The sequence below is a fragment of the Sarcophilus harrisii genome, chromosome 2 (genome assembly GCF_902635505.1).
Source record: "Sarcophilus harrisii chromosome 2, mSarHar1.11, whole genome shotgun sequence".
Lineage (NCBI taxonomy): Eukaryota > Metazoa > Chordata > Mammalia > Dasyuromorphia > Dasyuridae > Sarcophilus > Sarcophilus harrisii.
This window is the reverse complement of record NC_045427.1, coordinates 126,289,330-126,307,657: the sequence shown is the minus strand read 5'-3', so window position 1 is coordinate 126,307,657 and position 18,328 is coordinate 126,289,330. Positions and strand designations below refer to the sequence as shown.

Here is an 18,328-nt window from a genome sequence, read left to right as displayed (position 1 = left end):
TTTCAGAGTTAATATTATTCAAAATATCCTTTTGACGGCAATAGAAGCAAGATGGTGGAGTGAATAGAGCTTTACCAACCAAACTCTTAAAACAACTTTTAAAAAACTTTTAAAAATAAAATCCCAAGTGGGATAACCAAAAAAAGGCTCAGTCACTTCCCTTTCTAGGACAGCTTGAGACCAGAAAGACAGGTCTGCTGACCCTAGGGCTGGACCTGATAAGGTAGAAGCTGCACCAGCTACAAGGCTTGGAGCGGGCAGCCCAGTTGCCTCAGCAGTAGCAGGAGCCTTCAGGGCTCTAGGGAAGATAAGGGGACTAAAGGGGACTAAACACCTGGTGAGAAAGATACAACAGGAGATTCTTAAGCTAGCAGTAGGAGGAGGATGATTCTTTCATCCAATACCCAAGTATGGGTTGCAATTCCAGGACAGAGAAAAATATTTACAGTTTGTGTTAGAAAGAGAACAAAAGCCCTCCCTGGGAAAGGCCCGGAGTACAGACCAGGAGGTTGGTGACCAAAACTCTATGGATCATACTACCTTGGAAGCACTGAAAATATACAGGCTCCCAGTGCTTTCTCAATTTTTGACAAAACTTACATATTTTTAAATGTAATCTATATTTTTAACATTTTGTCCATAGCCTTCTTAAGTTTGGGCAATGAATAAAATAATAAATAAAGCTCCAATTCATTTGGATTTTTACTGATTTCCTATTTCTCCTCCCTCCTTCCTTCCTATCTTTCTCTGTCTCCATTTAAATTATTGTGATCATTTTGTATTATTTCTCAACTCTGCTTCCTTCACTTTGCCTTAATTCCTATTTTCCCATGCTCTTTTGTCTATCCCTCATACCTCTATCTCTTTGATAGTAGGTTTAGTTCTAAAGCTATATTGCAAATCTACCTCAGCATTTTTTCCTATTGGATGATTTATATTCAGTGGCATTGGTCTTTGCCCAAGGCAAGGGTGGGGCATATCCTGCCATGGGCAGTAGGAACAGAAAATTGGGTAAAAATAACCTCCCACTGCATTTTAAGTTCAATAAGCTGATAATGTTCTATGGCCTCAAATTAAGTTATAAATATCAAAATGGTCTTTGGTAGCAAAAAAAGGTCCCCCACCCCTGCTCTAGGGAAATGAAATTAATCTTATCTGAGATTCAACTTCCTTTCCTTCAGACCCAGTGCAATTGATGTGGTTTGAGTGGTCTCAATTCCTAGTGGTCTAGAGGTTAGTGGCAATAAGAGAGTTGTTAAGAATCCCCTTTAAATCGGCTTCAGGTTTTAGGAGTGAAAGAATTCACTCATTCCCAAATTATTTGTTGCAAAATGAAAGTTTATTGTTGGATAGAAATCAATTTACCAAGAGACTGACTTCTATAGTGGCAGATCTATTGAAAAATAGAGTTTTGCACTGAGAATGCTTTCTCAGTGGACAGAAGATCCTAGCAGCTGAGTGAGCTACCTAGGTCCATCTACAAAAGACTTTGGTTGAGGAAAGCGGTTATATTGGGTGTCTTCGTGGGGGCTGGGACAGCCCAGGTTCCCGGGCTTAGATTTTTATCAGTCCAGATCTATTTGAATTAACAACACTTCAAAAGGGGTGCTTTTTGACCAGGATTTCTAATTGAATCAAAGGCCCTCACATCCTGGAAAGATAACTTGTCTAGGGGGATATGCCTTCCCCAGGAGGAGCTGAGAATTTGAAAGGGATCACAGATTAAAAGGAAATACAGTTTCTTAAAGGGACCACAACCTGCTTCACAATCATTCATATTTTTGCCCTGGCCCACTTTTTTAATTCTTTCCTTCTTTGGTTGGGCTGAAGCAACATTTCAGGAAGAAGGGGAAGGTGTCCTGCATAGTCTCTGAAATATTATTATTCCCCAATCTAGGGCCCAGTTCAAGCAGAAATAAGCATACTTCTCCCCACTAATTGGCTCAGAAGAATCAGACATACGGGGTGGCGAGTGGGCAAGGGTAGGACATACCAGCAGATTCTGGATATACTAGAGGCCTCCAAGAGAGGAATACTAATGGTGGTCCTAGATACAAGCCAATGAATCAGTTTTTGTCACTATGGAAAGCATTGAGATTCGTGGAAAAGAGGTGCTGAGCAAAAAACTTAGGCAATCTTCAAAGTAAACCCTTAATTAAAATGGCATTCTCCAGTTTTGTTGAGGTTCTCTTCTTTGGTCTTGTGAAGTGAGATATAATTGGTCTGAATCTAGATCTACTTAAATTTGATCCTATATATAATTAAAATAATGGTATTAGAGAGATAAGAACATTTAAATGGAGTAAGGATCTCTAAAATTCTATAATTAACCTTCTAATTGATTTATAATTGTCCAATTTACTCTCTTCTGGGAAAGGTTTTCCCCATCTAAATAGTAGACAGTATGAAATCAATTTTAATTGCCCTATGTAAATGTTAACAAAAAATCAAATCCTAACAGTTAGTAAAGTGACACTTACAAAGAAACAATGAAAATCAATCAAGTAGTAAATTAACAATAAGAATTGTTCACTAAAAAGAATTAGAAATAAATGAATTTAATAACCCAATATTTATTTGAAACATTATACTATATAATCACATTAACCACATTATTCAAAATGGATATGTGAACTGAATCTTAAAGATTATCCCACAAAAAAGGAGAAAAGAAGCAAATCATATATTTTTTATATTATGGGTTGGTGGTGAATTCTTAACCAAACAAGACACAAAAATCATTACAAAAGACAAAAGTAGAACATTTAAATTTTATGAAATTGAACAGCTTTTGCATAAATAAAATGGATGCAACCAGGACAAAAAGGGAAGACTTACAGAAAGAAACATCAGTAAATTCCTTCATCCAACCCAAAATTGCACCAAAAGAAAGCTAACACTGCAAAGGAAAAGTAGCATGAAATCAGGTAGATAATCTAGAAGTCTAAAGAAACACTCAGACCTGAGCAGCCCGGGGGGAATGGAGGAATGGGAATGCAGAAAAGTCTGAAAACAATATTGTGACCAGAGACTACCAGTTTCAGAGTTATTAGCAATGTCAATGAATCTGAATTGCAAGAGCAAGGCATACACACACCACAGGAGACTGAAATGAGCAATAAGAGCCCAAGAAAATTATGTTGGGAATTAATAGAGCCTTACCACCTCATTTAAGAATATGGAAAGAGTTGAGTTTTGCTGGTCCTAAGACAAAAAGATCATGTCATGAACTCAGAATGGAGATATGAATAAAGAGAACAGAATGTAGAATATTATATAAAAACATAAATAGAAGCTCAAGAAGTCAACTCTCAGGTGACATTGTCTCCATAATAACTAACATAATTTCAATAACAACTATAAGTCAGAAAGGGGAAAATGACTTGGCCAAAGGATTATAAGAAAATAAAATAAGAAGATAAAAATAAAAATAAAATTATATGTGAAATACAATCACCAAAAGAAAGAATTGAAAGAAAAATAAATATCTTAGAACACAAAAGCAGAAAACCTTACCCAAATATTAACTCCATGCAAATTCTAATAAAATGTAAGATACATACTATTAAAAACAGTTATCTTGATTGGGGGGAAAGTAAAAAAAAAAATATTTAAAGAATCATCAGAATCCTGGAAAGCTATTAAAAAAAACACATCACTTTATTTTTAAAATTATAAATGAAGAATGCCCAGAACCAAAAGATAAAATAAAAACAAAAGAATCCACTTATTACCTTCAGAAAGAAACCCTTAAATAAATAATCCTAAGAATACTAACAAAAGTCCAAAGTTTACTGGTCAAAGGGGAAAAAATACTCCAAGTAAACAGAAACAAAGAATTAAAGTACCAAGGAATCACAGAAAAAAATTTCAGGAAATAGAAAAAATGAGAGAAGATCTTGGGAGATAGTATTTTATTTTATTTCTGCAAAGCAATGGATGTTTTACGAAATTCAAGACTATATTTAAGAAATCACATCCTCATTCCATTGCAAAACTGTTGTTTAAAAGAACATATATTCTTTGTCACACATTCTTCTGAAACACAAAAAAAGAAAAACTGCCGTCCAAGTTAGAAAATGATTTGAAGTTTTAACCTATTTGATTTAGCATGTTTATAGGTTAGAAAATAAATTCAAGTGGTGAGAATAGGGAAAATATTAAATTGAAGTACAATAAAAGGCAAAAAAATTTAAATAAAATTAAGTTAATAAAATGTAAATCTCTAATTGCTTTCATCACCAAAAGAGTAAAAAAAAAAAAAAAAACTGCTGAATTCTTTAAATCATTACTGATTTTAAAAAATGGCAACTCAGAATTGTGCCATCCCACACCTATCAGAATGACTAAAATGAGAGAAAAGCAAAATAATAAGTGCTGGAAAGGATGTGGGCAAATTTGGACACTGATGCATTGTAGAGTTGTGAACTGATCAAATCAATCTGGAGAACAATTTGCAACTCCAAAGGGCTGTGCATAAAATTGTGCCTACCCTCTGATTAAGCAATACTTCTCCTAGGTCTATATCCCAAAGAGATCAAAACAGGGAAAGCAAGGAAAGACCTATTTATATAAGTATATTTATAGCAGCTCTTTTTGTAGCAGCAAAGAACTGGAAACTGAGGAAATGTGCATCAACTGGGGAATGGCTGAACAAGTTCTGGTATATGAGTGTAATCGAATATTTCTATGCTATAAGAAATGATGACTAGGATAATTTCAGAAAAACCTGAAAAGACTTGTATGAATGAAGTTAAATAAACAGAACCAAGAGAACATTGTACACAGTAACTGTAATACTTTAAAAGGATCAATTGTAAATCAATTGACTTAGCAAAACAATGATCCCAGACAATTACAAAGAACTCATGATGAAAAATGCCATTCACCTCCCAAGAAAGAACTGATGAAGTCTGAATGCAGAAGTAAGCATACTACTTTTCACTTTCTGCATTTTTTCATCTTTTTTCATCTTTGGGTTTGTGTCTTTTTTTTTAACCACATGACTAATACGGTGGTATGTTTTTTCATGATTGACCATATCTAATCTATAATAAATTGTTTACTGCCTTGGAATGTGAGGGATGTAAGGGAAGGAAAGAGAAATTTTGCAAATACTTTTTTAAATGAATGCTTAAAATTGGCTTTACAATGCAACTTAGGAAAAAATAATAAAAAAAAAAAAAACATACCTCCACCCACACTGTCTAAATCCTTTTGGAGTGCGACCACAGTGTCCTGACCTATCTGCCTTACTATTAAGTTCTTCAAAACATTCATTAGCACCAACAGATGAATCTTAAAAAATGACAGATAAGTTAATTATATTATAACTTTAAAATAAAATTAACAGATTTTTAAAAATAGAATTTTTTCAAAATACATTTTTATAAACATTATGGTTTTAAATTTTCATTTCTCAAAGTTTCTTTAAGCCTTCAGGGCAACACAAATAATTATCATAATTACCTTTACCAAATATTTCTCTACACTGATCATTTGGATCTGGACATTTTCCTTTATAGCAGAAAGCCGTTCTGTTACGGCAGTTATGTCCATCTTGAACATGTAAGTCAGGTTGACAGAATTCAGAGGATCCATTACAATATTCAGGGAGATCACAATCCAAATCAGCCCGTTCTCGACATTGTGTACCTCTTTCACTAAACTTATAAAGCCAAGGGAGAGGATGAGCATGGAGGAACACAGAACAAAATGGAAAATGAATTCAAAAGTATTACAAAATCGTGGATAGCAAATATTTATCTACTGAAATAATACAGATCTTACCTGACAGTTTTGACAGCACTTTCCCTGGGCACACATTGCTCCACTTTTTAATTTACAATTCATAGTATCACAGCATATAATACAACTCTGAAAATAAATAAAATATTATAAAATTCTGACTAATCTAATTTTGGCTGTAAATATTATATTGTAATGTTTTAAACTATTTTTAAAGACTATGTATATGACTATTATGGAACTGTTTTACAAAACTACACATGTATAATCTATATCTAATTGCTTGTATTCTCGATGGAGAGTGGGGGGAGAGGAATGAAGAGAATCTGGAACTTGAAGTTTTAAAAACAAATGTTAAAAACTGTTTTTACATGTAATGAAGGGGAAATAAAATACTAAGAAATAAAACAAAAGTAAAAGCAAATTATACATAAGTAAATTATATGTAAAAAAGTAAATTATATGTAAAAAAGTAAATTATTCATAAAAAATAAAAACCATGTACAAATGATAATCTTAATATCACACATACAACTTTAATGTAAGCATTTATTCTATCTAAAATAATTTAAGACTCATGTTATTTATAAGTCATGCAATGAGAAAACAATTGATATGAGAGTTTTCTGCTTATTTATTTCTCTAAAATCATCTGGTAGAAAAGTATACTCTGTGGTCCTTTAGAATCATTCAAGGCCCTAGCAGGGGTCCTCAAACTTTTTAAATAAGGGGCCAGTTCACTGTCCCTCAGACTGCTGGAGGGCTGGACTATAGTAAAAACAAAAACTTTGTTTTGTAGGCCTTTAAATAAAGAAACTTCATAACCCTGGGTGAGGGGAATAATTGTCCTCAGTTGCTGCATCTGGCCGAAGGCCGTAGTTTGAGGACCCCTGCTAGAGACTGATTCAGGCCTACTTAAAGTGACTTCTGCAAAAGGATAGAGAAAATCAAAAGAGAGAAGAGGAACAAATATACATACAAACATACAAACTCATAACAGTGATACATCCATTTACACTTTACATAAAACACTGTATATATTTTATTTATGGTCGTTATGTGGATCCATATTTTTAATTCAATATATAAAATAATCAGAAAAAATCCGTTAATATTTTTCTAGCCATCCATAATACAAATATATACTCTAGGAGGTTAGTAGGCTTCCTTCATTTAATACAAACATTCCTAAATCAGAAGGCAATATTATTCCAAACAATGACTTATCAACACACAAAGTCTTAGCTATGCTTGGAATAATTTGCTAATAGACCAGTTATTCTAACTAATAGAAATTTGAAAACTAGCAAAGAATATATACTTAGAAAAGCACACAGATACAAAAGACTCTCAGGAGTACATCCCCTCCCACCCTTGTCCTTATTCTCCATTGTCCTTTGTTTCGGTTCCCCTCAAACTCTTTCCTCAATTCCTCCCTCTAAAGCGATCTATCTCTTCTACCATGCTCTCTGGAATGACAAACTTGCTTTCACCTTAAATCTTTCCCTTTCCTCCAGACAATACAACCTCCCTACTGGTTCTTTCCAGCACTGGTGGCATTTTGGCTCTTTCCCTGGGATTCAGAGGTCAAGGTGAGAGAGAGCTGCCACTTTCCTCCTTTCTGCCTTAGAGGTTTAATCAATCTATATTTACCACCCAATCTAGATTATATAGTTGTTGCCCTCTCCCTACTTCCTGAAGGAGTTCAGGGCCTGCCTCCCAATCTTTCTCTTGATTTCCCACTTTGAGGCTTCTCTAGCACATCCCAAAAAGCTCATCACTGGGAAAACCTCATCATCTAAAAGACAATCTTGGGATTCATACACCATTGTTATTCTCTTCCCTTCCTTTGGAAGATAGAACTTTGAACTCCAAAACTTCCATTTAAGGAAGAGACTCTACAAAGAAATTTTTTCTCTCACTTAGCTGTACTCCTTTGTACTTCTGTGATTTCTCTACCACACATTCATGTTGGGTATCTTAATCTCTAAACAACTTCCTTTTATGTTTTTTTTTTTTTTTGGGGGGGGGGGGCAGGTTGGTTTTTTGTTTGTTTGTTTGTTTTATCCATCATTATATTGTAAAATCTTTGGAAGCCAGACTTTCTTTTTTCACTTGATATTTACTAACTTTTCCATTTTTGCTTTCTTCCTAAGGGATTTTAACATATATAGTGATATTCTTTCAAATAACCTACTTCACAGATCCTCAACTTACTTATTTCCTATGACCTCTTCCTCTGTCCACCGCAAGCACACACAAAGATGGGCATGGCCTTGATTTTGTCATCATTCACCTATGCTCCACTTCTATGCGCCTCATCTTTGAGATTTCTTTATCTGATTATAAACTATTAGCATTTCATTTCTCTCTGCTTTGCAGCCATAAATAATGTTCTTTATTTTCTTTGTGACCTCCAATCTCATGTTATTTCATTCTTCTACCAGAAAAATCATCTTTGCACTAGAGCTAGATTTTCCTTTATTCCCCAATTTGGTGAACCAATTCTTGGCTATCACAAAAAGAGCCGTGATAAATATTTTTGAATAAGTAGGTCTTTTCCCCCTTTTTAAAAATCTCTTTGGGATACATATCTAGAAATGATATTTCTGGGCCAAAAAAGTATGCACACTTTTATAACACTTTGGCTATAGTTCAAAATTGCTCTCCAGAATTGTTAGATCAGTGCACCAATAATGCATTAGTTTCCCAGTTTTCCCACATTTCCTCCAACATTTTTCATTTTCCTTTTTTGGTGTGTTTGCCAATCTGATAAGTGTGTCAAAGTTATGTTAATTTGAATTTCTCCAGTCAATTGCGATTTAAAGGATTTTTTTTTCCTATTCACATTAGCTTTCTTTCTTTTTTCTTTTTTTATATTTTTATTTTCCCCAGTTACATGTAAAGCAACATTGAGGAGGTTATACATGTACATTAATTTTTACATATTTCCATATGAATTATTTTGAGAAAGAAAAATCAGAACAAAAAGAAAAAAACACCCGAGGGGGAAAAACAGAAAACAAAAAAAACAGTGCATATAGCATGTGTTGATTTGCATTCAGTCTTCAGAGTTCTCTCGCTAGATGCACCAAAGTTTATTGAGATTGCCTTGGATAACTGAACTGTTGAGAAGAACCAAGTCTATCATAGTTGATCAGCACACAATTTTGCTGTTGCTTTGTACAATGTTTCCCTGGCTCTGCTTGTTTCACTCAGCATCAGTTCATGTAAATTTTTTTCCGGAAAGATTTCTAAATCTAAATTTCTAAAATCAGCCTATTCATCATTTTTAGAATAATAACATTCCATTATTTTCACATATCATAACTTATTCAGCCAGTCTTCAATTGATGGGCATCTATTCATTTTCCAATTCTTTACCACCTCAAAAAGAGCTACAACAAATATTGTTGCATACATGGGTCTTTTTCCCTTTTTTATGAATTCTTTGGAATACAGAATCCAGTGGTGGCAATGCTGGATCAAATAATATGCACAATTTTATAGTTCTTTGAGCATAGTCCAAAATATTTTTTAGATGACTACAGATAGCTTTGATTTCTTCGTCTAAAAACTACCTGGTCATATCCTTTGACCATTTATCAATTGGAAAATGACTTGTATTCTTACAAATTCTCTATGTATTTCAAAAATGTGGCCTTTATCAAGAGATAGTTCATATCAATCCTACTTTTATTTATCTTAAACTTCTACCTACTAGTTTTTTTCATGTCTTTCCCACCCTTCAAAAAATGTTACTCAATTTTCCATTAGCCATATCTCATTTTTCTCAAGAATTATGATTAAACTCCTGGAGAAGGTTGTTCACATAGTAAATGCTTTCACTTCCTTTATTCTCATGCTTTTTGTTTGACTCTGCAGTCTAGCTTCCAAGTTTCATCATTCTACCAAAATTACTCTCTCTAAAGTTATTGATGACCTCTTAATTTCCAGATCTAGTGACCTTTTCTTCATCCTCACTTTTCTCAGTGTCTCTGGAGTATTTGACATTGCAATCACTGTCTTCTTGACACTTTCTTCTATGTTTCCATGATAGTACTCTCTCCTGGTTCTCCTTCTATTTATATGATCACTCCTTTTCAATCTCTTATGTTGAATCTTCTTCCATATCACATTGCCAACTATGGATGCCCTAAGGAATTCTGTCCTGAGTCCTCTTCTTTTTTCCCCTCTAAGCTTTTTCAACTTGATAATCATATCAACTTCCATTAATTCAATTATCATCTCTATGTTAATGATTCTTAAATCTATTTATCTAGTCTTAACCTCTCTATGAACCTCACATCTTCAATTGCCTATTAGGTATTTTGGATATGTCTTAAACTTATTACATTCAAAACTGAATTCATCTTTCCTTCCAAATCCTCTTTTTTCCAGACACCACTAATACTATAGAAGGTACCATCATTATTCCAGTAACTCAGGTTTGAAATCTGGGCGTCATCCTGACTCTTCACTCTCTCTCACCTCCAAATTCAATCTGTTGCTAAGATCTCTCAGTTTTATCTTCCTAACATCTCTTGCATATGCCCCCTTCTCTTTTTGGACATTGTGATAGCCCTGGTATGGTGCACTGGGCTACTTCAATAGACTACTGCATGTTTTGTCATCACAAATTTCTCTAGTCCATTCTGCTCTCAGCATCATTGATCTTTCTACAGCATAGGTGTGACTATATCAACACCTCCCCTTGCCACACTCAATGAATTCTGATAGTCTTGTTATCTCCAAGATCAAATATAAAACCCTGTCTTTGGAGTTGAAAGATTTTTAAAACCTGACCTTTTCAATCTTCTTATACTTAATATCCCATTACATATTCTATAATCCAGTGGGACTGGCTTCTTTAATGTTCCTTGCACAAAACATTCCATATTTCCTAATTTCTATGCATTTTCATTGACTATCCCCCATGTCTAGAATGTTTTCCCATTTCATCTTTGTCTTGTAGCTTCCTTGTTTCATTCAATCCAGCTTAAAATTTACCTTCGATATGTAGCCTTTATAGATCTTCTTTAATTCTAGTGCCTTTTCATTACTGATTATTTATAACTTTTTTTTGACAGATAGCTTAGTTGTCTTTTTTAGTAGACTTTGAAATCTTTGAGAGCAGGGTCTCTTTCATATTTTTCTTTTGCACTTAGCACAGCTACTTCCTCATATACTTAATTCTTATTGGCTGACTTTCAGAAGTTGCCTATATCCTTTCCTCATTACCCCTCTCCCATCATCTGAGGACTCTCTCTTTGCTTTAAAAAAAAAAAAAAAAAAGTAAAGCAATTTATCATGAATTCCTTCTTCTCTCATATTCTTCATCTCAAAACTCTTTGACATTATCTCTTCTCTATCCCCTTTCCCAAACTTTTGACAAAAGGTTTGCCCCTTTCTTTAACAAAACTAATCCTTCTACATATGTGTTTTATTCCACACCTTCTAGTATTCTTGAGTAGATTGTACCATCTAGCGCCATCCCCTCACCCATTCCACCCCTAGGCAAATCTTCAACCCTTTACTACAAACTGATTCCTCTCCTACTTCCTTGAAGTTTCTCTCATCAAAAACAAATAAAACAAAAACACAAAATAAACTTCCCTGAACCCTACCTATCCTCTTAAGTTATCTACGTTTTCTGCCTCTACTTCCAGTCCTGCCACTAATCAATCATTTGCAAACTGAAATTTCTTTCTTCAAGTTGCTAACAGTTTCTTCAATTGTCAAGTCAGAGGGTCTTTTCTCAGTCCTTTTTTAAAAAGTATAATCCCAGGAAGAAAAACTGAGAATAATGAATATAGCAAGATCAATAGTTTTCTTGTCAATAAAATAATCAATATGCATTTTGTGAAATGTATTTTCTAATTTATATTGAGTGGAAGAAGAACACAAGAAGCAGCTATCAAAGGGGCATTGCTTAAAAATATTCTTAAATCTTTTCTATTTCAGTGGCATTAAGACCCTCTCTGAAATTTCCTTTTCCAAACTCCAAAACCCTTTACTTTTAAACCCTGAATTTACATTACAAGTACAAATACACTCCAATCTTCCTTTTATTTTTTTTTTATTTTTTTTACACTCCAATCTTCTTTACCCAGCCACACATTCTTAACTTTTCTTATTCCCTTATGATATGTTATTCTGTAATGCCAGAGAAACTGAGGCAGGAGAGAGATTAGAGTTTTCAATAGTTTATTAATTGGAGAGTATAATTGACTAGACAGGACTCTCGTCTCAAATTATCCAGTCAGACAGAGATAAAGATATACTGGGACCAAGGAATCCATGTTGGTCCCAGGGCTGGGGAGACTCATCTCAAAGAATCCAGCAATTAATAGGAGCTGCCCAATTCCTTAAATACCCCCTAGAAACAAAGAACCAAGAAGGCGGGAAGGCTTCTGTCAGGATGGAGGGAGACCATAAATCCTAAAAGCCCAGAGACAGGATGTCTGAATACCCAGAGATGAAGATGTCAGTGAGGTATCTGGGAATATTTTAGAGGGATAAATTCTTGAGGACAGGAGGTCTGCTCTTCTTGTTTATCTTGCTAGCAATTTATAACCTTAGAGTAAACGGTTCCCAATCTTAATGGACTAGAGTGGGTTTTTACAACTAAGGGGATTTGACAGAACAGTTAAGGAAACTGAGACAAAGGAAACTAGTTCAGGGAAACCAAGTCAGAACACTTAAAAGAGAACTGTGGCATAACAATTCCTTTCTTCTACTTAATCTGTCTAGTGAATCCCTTTTTGATTCCTTAATAGTCATAAACACACAATTCATACAAATATCTTTAAAGGCTTTTAGATGATCTTAATTATGATCACATAGTTTTGTTATTTTTTTATAAGTGGCAGGCAAATAGAGTCAAAAACAACTCCCTCAGCAAACAAGTTCCTCATTGTAGGGCATCACAAATTTTAACTAGTAAAATGATGTTAAGAGGGGAAAAATCCTCTTATTTCCTCAAAATTAACTATTTTTACACAGGAAAGATATCCATCCAGTTATTTTAGCAATGTTCAAGGAAATCAGCCAAAATCCAACTATGGCAGAAGAATGTAATAGGAATTGTACTATTGGAAAACTATATATGATAGAGAATACACCTTTTTGAAGGGCTCAGGATACAAATTTTTTTTTCTTTTCAGATTATTCAAAATTAAGTCCATTAATTTTGTTCTTTAAGTAGTTTGAAAGTTCTGCTTTTCTATCTCAAAATTTCAGTATTTTATATCTTTACAATAAGCCATATCCTCAATTTAATTTTATTTTTTCCTAATCTAAGCACTTTCTATTATGTGTGTGAATTTAATTTATTTCTATATCTATTTTTTTATTCATATTCCTGTTTAAATCACAAGAAACAAACTTGTATCACTAACCAATTGATTTCAACAGAAGTTTTACTGTGTATCTATTTACCTAAACAATTGATTTAAACAGCAATAGTATTATTGAATTTCTTCTACCTTTAGCTTCTTTCTGATTTCAAAACAAGCTTTCTTTTTCTGGGAGCACTTTGATATTCACCTTAAATTAGAGTCCCAAACAAGGGTGACTTGGTGCCCTCAAATTGGTTATTTAAAAGTTGCAAGCAACTTTAAGTACACTTTCTTAAGTACACCTTTATTCTATCCTAAAATTAAAACCAATTTCACAAATACCAAAAACTTCAGACTTAGAAATTAGCTTAAAACTTCTCTACACTTAGCAGATTTGTTTCCTTTTTAAATTCTGAATTGGATTGTTTAAACTTATGAGATTTTTAACCTTATTTCTCCTTTAATATTTCCTAAGGTCTTCCTATTTTAACACTTTGCAGAATTCCTATTTCACTGAATCTCTCCAAAATATATCTCATGACTAAAAAGACAGTTCTTAAAATGCAAACTTCAATTTTAAATCAATCCCTAGTTATTTTAAAAGGTCTCATCAAGGAATAACTGATTTGTGAATTTTTTATGATTGTTTTCTATCAAAAATTTAATAGTATCCCATTAGCTCATCAAATTACTCTATCAAGCCATCCAAATTATAATTTAGAAATAAAAGAAATTTGATTTTTTTTCACAAATTTGTTTTCCTTTTTTAGATTTTAATTTTCAATTAATTTTCAATGTGGCCAGTGTTAAAAGCAAAGTTAAAAAAAAAAAAGCTATTTGTCCTTTTTAAGCCTTATTTGAAATTTTGTTATTTTTTAATAGCCTATTTCTTTTGGATGATCATGGCAAAAGAACAAATTTATGTAAAACATCTATTAACTGTGGTCTAGCACAAAACACTAATAGTACAGACAAAACAGACACATTTCCCTTTCCCAATTGTATAAGGTCTTTTTCTATCTGAAGTAAAAAACTCATTATTCTAAACTTGACCTCATTTACAAAACAGACACATACACAATACAGAATGTGTGCAGTGTGTAGAGACTGAGTGTGGATCACAACATAGTATTTTCACTTTTTTGTTGTTATTCATTTTCATTTTCTTTTCTTTCTTCCTTTTTGATCTGATTCTTTTCTTTTGCAACATGATAATATGTATAGAAGAATTGCATACTTAACATAAAGTGTATTATTTGCCATCTAGGGGAAGGAATGGGAGGAAAGGAGGAAGAAAAAAAAAATTGAAACACAAGGTTTTGCAAAAATGGATGTTGAAAACTATCTATATATTTTGAAAATAAAAAAGTTTTTAAAAAGAATTTAAAGGCAAAAAAACTATTTTAACTAGCAGGAAGTTTTTGTGGCTAGCTGACTGAAAATGAGGCATCAGCAATTCCTGCTGAATCTCCCTGGTCTTAACAAAGTGAAAATAAGAAAAAAAAAAAAAAAAAAAGGAAATGGTAATCTTTGTTTAAAAATTAAAATTATAGCCATATAATTTTTACCAAAATAGAATTTGAGTGCTCTTGAGCTTATAAATTTAGATAAATTAATCAAAGCTTGGGTGAAGCAAAGAATATCCCCACATAAGATGAACAGGCTTCTCCTTAATTTAGGCAGAAGGAAATGACACAAGCTGTCACAATAACATGGTCATAAGATGGTCATCTGCTCCTATTAGGTAAGTGATTGCTCTGGGGATGCAAAAATATTTTGGGAGACTTTCCATGTAATTGTGATTTCTGCATGCTGGGTTTTGGTACCATCACAAGATAAAACAAGGGTGAGGGGGTTTCAGTTAACTTCCTATAGTTAAACAAGTGAAGCAGCTCACAGCTCTGGTGCCCTATATACTTTGATATGATTGATTAATACTGATTGAAATGGAGTAGGGGTCCAAATGAATTATTTCTCTCATTCTTAATCCTTCTGCTATACTGACATTGTTGAATACCATCTATGATATAATAGTCTCTTCTGTCTGGGTTTTCCTGATTGTATTTTCTCTTGGATTTCTTCCTACCTCTCTGATTCTTCTCATTGTGCTTTACTGACTCACCTTTCATATTATGCCTAGGTTTTTTTTTTCCTGGCTTTTCTCTTCTCTCTCTGTACTTTCTCTCTTACTAATATCATTAGTTCTTTAAAGTGCCATTTCTATATAAATAACTATAAAATCTATACATCTAACTACAACATCATAGATTACACTTTATTAACCTCTCACCTAAGTGACCTCTCTGCCTCAAGTTTATCAACCCATCAGTCCATCTTATACACTGTTGTTGAAGTAATTTTCTTTAAGTGAGTTCCCTGATCAATAAACTCTGTTCATGTTCTATTATCTAAGAGAAACAAAACAAAACAAACCCTCTTCTATTTAACTTTTAAAGCTCTTCAGAAACTGACTTCAATCTATCTTTCCAGTATCATTACATGTTACTCTCCCTCCTACACTCTGTGATCCATCCAAACTAGACTTTCCTCTGTTCATGATTAATAACACTCCATTTTCAATCTCTGTGCCTTTGCCCTAACCCACAATTGCTCCACATCTCTGCTTTGTAGATCCTTTCTCTTTTTTTCATATTCAGCTCTTCTAATCTACATGAGCCTTTCTTGATTCCCCCAACTGATAGTGGCCTCCTTCCCCAAACTCTCTTGTATTTAACTTCTTTGCATATATTTGTATTTATTGACTTTGTATTTATAAAACATATGTTTGTATAGGTTCTTGGTTTGAGTGTATGTTCCCAGCTTTTATTCTTTGCACTTGTATCTTAGCACCTGACACACTTAATAACTTAATAGACCCTTAATGACTACTTATTCATTAATTTATTCTATAAAGTGCTACTTTTTACAATTTTCAAAGAGTTAAGCAAAGCTGTAGCTTCAGCTGTAGCTGAGGAATTATAAATGGAAGTATTATGAGGCATCCAGAGACCCCATATTTCTTGATAGATGGAACTGATAAAATTATCTCCCTATGTTCTTTTACACCTAAATGGTTATCAAGATAAGTTAACAGGCAAGGAGGAAAAATAATGTAGACAATTTCACAAAAGACAAGCTAAAAGGCAGTATAGCATAGTGAATAGGGACTGGATTAGAAGCAAAAGATTTGATTTCAAGTTTGGATTCACCTTTACAAACCACATAACTGTATGGAAGCCACTAAGCCTTATTAAGCTTCTTTATCTGTTATATAAGATTAATGATTCTTTTACTAGGCCAGGAAAAATGTTTTATATATCAAATAATGATAAATATGAACTATTCATACTTTTTCATATATTTTCTAAAAATCATTTTTATTTTGAAATGTGAGATCTGTAAGATCCCATCATCCTTGGGATTCCATCTCATCATTATAATCTGTCTCTTCGATTGGAACTCCAACCTTCACTGTAGGAGAGCTCTGAGTTCAGATATCCTCTCATTGGTCACCATCTAACCTGATCTACTTTGGGACTTTTCTAATTGATTCCTACATTATGCCTCCACATGAATTACCTCTGCACCCCACTTTGTTCCCTTTTTTCAACTTCCTTTTGTACTTTGTCTCCCCTCATATTGTAAGCTCCTTGTGGGAAAGGCCTTTCTTTCTTTATACATGTATCCCCAGCACAGGGCCTGGCAAATAGTCACTTCAAAAATGTTTATTGAGTAACTCACTGAAGGCACTATAGAAAGAACAAAGAAAAGCAGGATGAAAATGTTTTTTAAAGTTCTTAATATCCATCACTCACTTGATCTAAGCCACAGTCACATTCTTCACCAGTTTCCAGGATGCCATTACCACAAGTGGAAGTTCTATAAGATGGATCTAAATGTGGTCGATTCTGAAGACATTCAGCCTTTTTGGTAGACACAAAATTCTTAAAATCTTCCAGACTACAGGTACTAAATACTTTCACACCATTGGACTTCCTAAAAATAAATTGGGTCATCAGGTTTTTTTTTCTTTAAATCTAGTCCAAGCATTTTCACTAAAATGTAATATTGAAGAATCTACGATATGTAGTTCATGATCAATTTTGCTGTTAAATTTGCCAAAAAGAATGGAAGAGGGAAACTTAAAACTGTACAATGTTTTGAAGTTATATTATCAGAATATCCTTAAATTGTTTATATTCATTTTTATTTCTTATCTGCAAATTGAGGTGATGAACTAGATAACCTCTATAACCTTCCTATAAATCGAATATCTAGTTATTTATAAAAAATAATTAATTAAAATAAATTATTATAAAACAAGAAGTACTGGTTCATAATTCTAAAGGGATTTTCTAAAAGAATTATTTAGGCTAAAATCATTAATATCAAAATTCGCTGCAATTATAGAACAAAAGAATACTACTTTTTTTCCATAACAGAAATTTTTTTTAGATCTGACTTTATTTGTACTGGGGAGAAAGGGAAAGGGAGAAGTGAAATAGTGCAAATTATCTGCTATAAAAAAAGAGAAAAAGCTTTTATGGTAGATGGGAAATGGGAGAGGAGAGGAAGAGTGAGTGAATCTTACTCTCATCAGAATTGGCTCAAAAAGTAGACAGCATACATACTCAAGATGAGTAGAAAATTTTATCTTACCCTGCAGGAATATAGGAAAGGAATGGGACTTGGAAAGAGAGGGAAAGTGATAAAAGAGAGGATATATTCAGGAAAGGAGTGGGCAGTACCAAAATACTTTTGAGGAGAGACATGGTAAAAGGAGAGAAAAAATAATGGAGGAAAATACAAATAGCAATACTAATTGTAAAAACAATTTTGAAGCAAGTTTCCCTGATAAGATCACATTTCTCAAACATAGAGGGCACTGAGTCAAAATTATAAAAAAAATAAGAGCCATGGCCCAATTGATACCAAAAGAGATTTAATAAAAATTGGAAATTGAAGGATGCCCATCAATAGGGAAATGGCTCAATAAACTATGTATATGTTTGTGATGGAAATATGGGAAAATGTGATGGGATATGGGTTCTTTGGGAAATGATAAGCAGAATGCTCTCAGAAAAAAAAAAAAGGAAAGTCCTCCATGAACCCAAGCAAAGGGAAATGTACTATATACAAACTAATAGCAATGTTCTAGGATGACTTTTGTTATTCTTTGTACAATCATCCAGAAAACAACTGATCTCTATGAGTAAGGAAACAGATTCCTTACTCATAAA

At 33.3% G+C, this 18,328-nt stretch overlaps 1 protein-coding gene across 3 annotated transcripts in view; it reads right to left on the bottom strand.

Annotated features, from left to right (window-relative positions):
• Nucleotides 1-18,328, bottom strand: part of ADAM2 (ADAM metallopeptidase domain 2) — a 102,904-nt gene that overhangs the window by 23,508 nt on the left and 61,068 nt on the right. For all 3 annotated transcript variants that reach the window (XM_031950738.1, XM_031950739.1, XM_031950737.1), the window contains exons 12-15: nucleotides 16,904-17,084; nucleotides 5,791-5,877; nucleotides 5,470-5,668; nucleotides 5,193-5,298 (exon numbers count right to left, since the gene is read on the bottom strand). In XM_031950738.1, coding sequence (XP_031806598.1) covers nucleotides 5,193-5,298; nucleotides 5,470-5,668; nucleotides 5,791-5,877; nucleotides 16,904-17,084 — 573 coding nt within the window. The remainder of the gene's footprint in view (nucleotides 1-5,192; nucleotides 5,299-5,469; nucleotides 5,669-5,790; nucleotides 5,878-16,903; nucleotides 17,085-18,328) is intronic.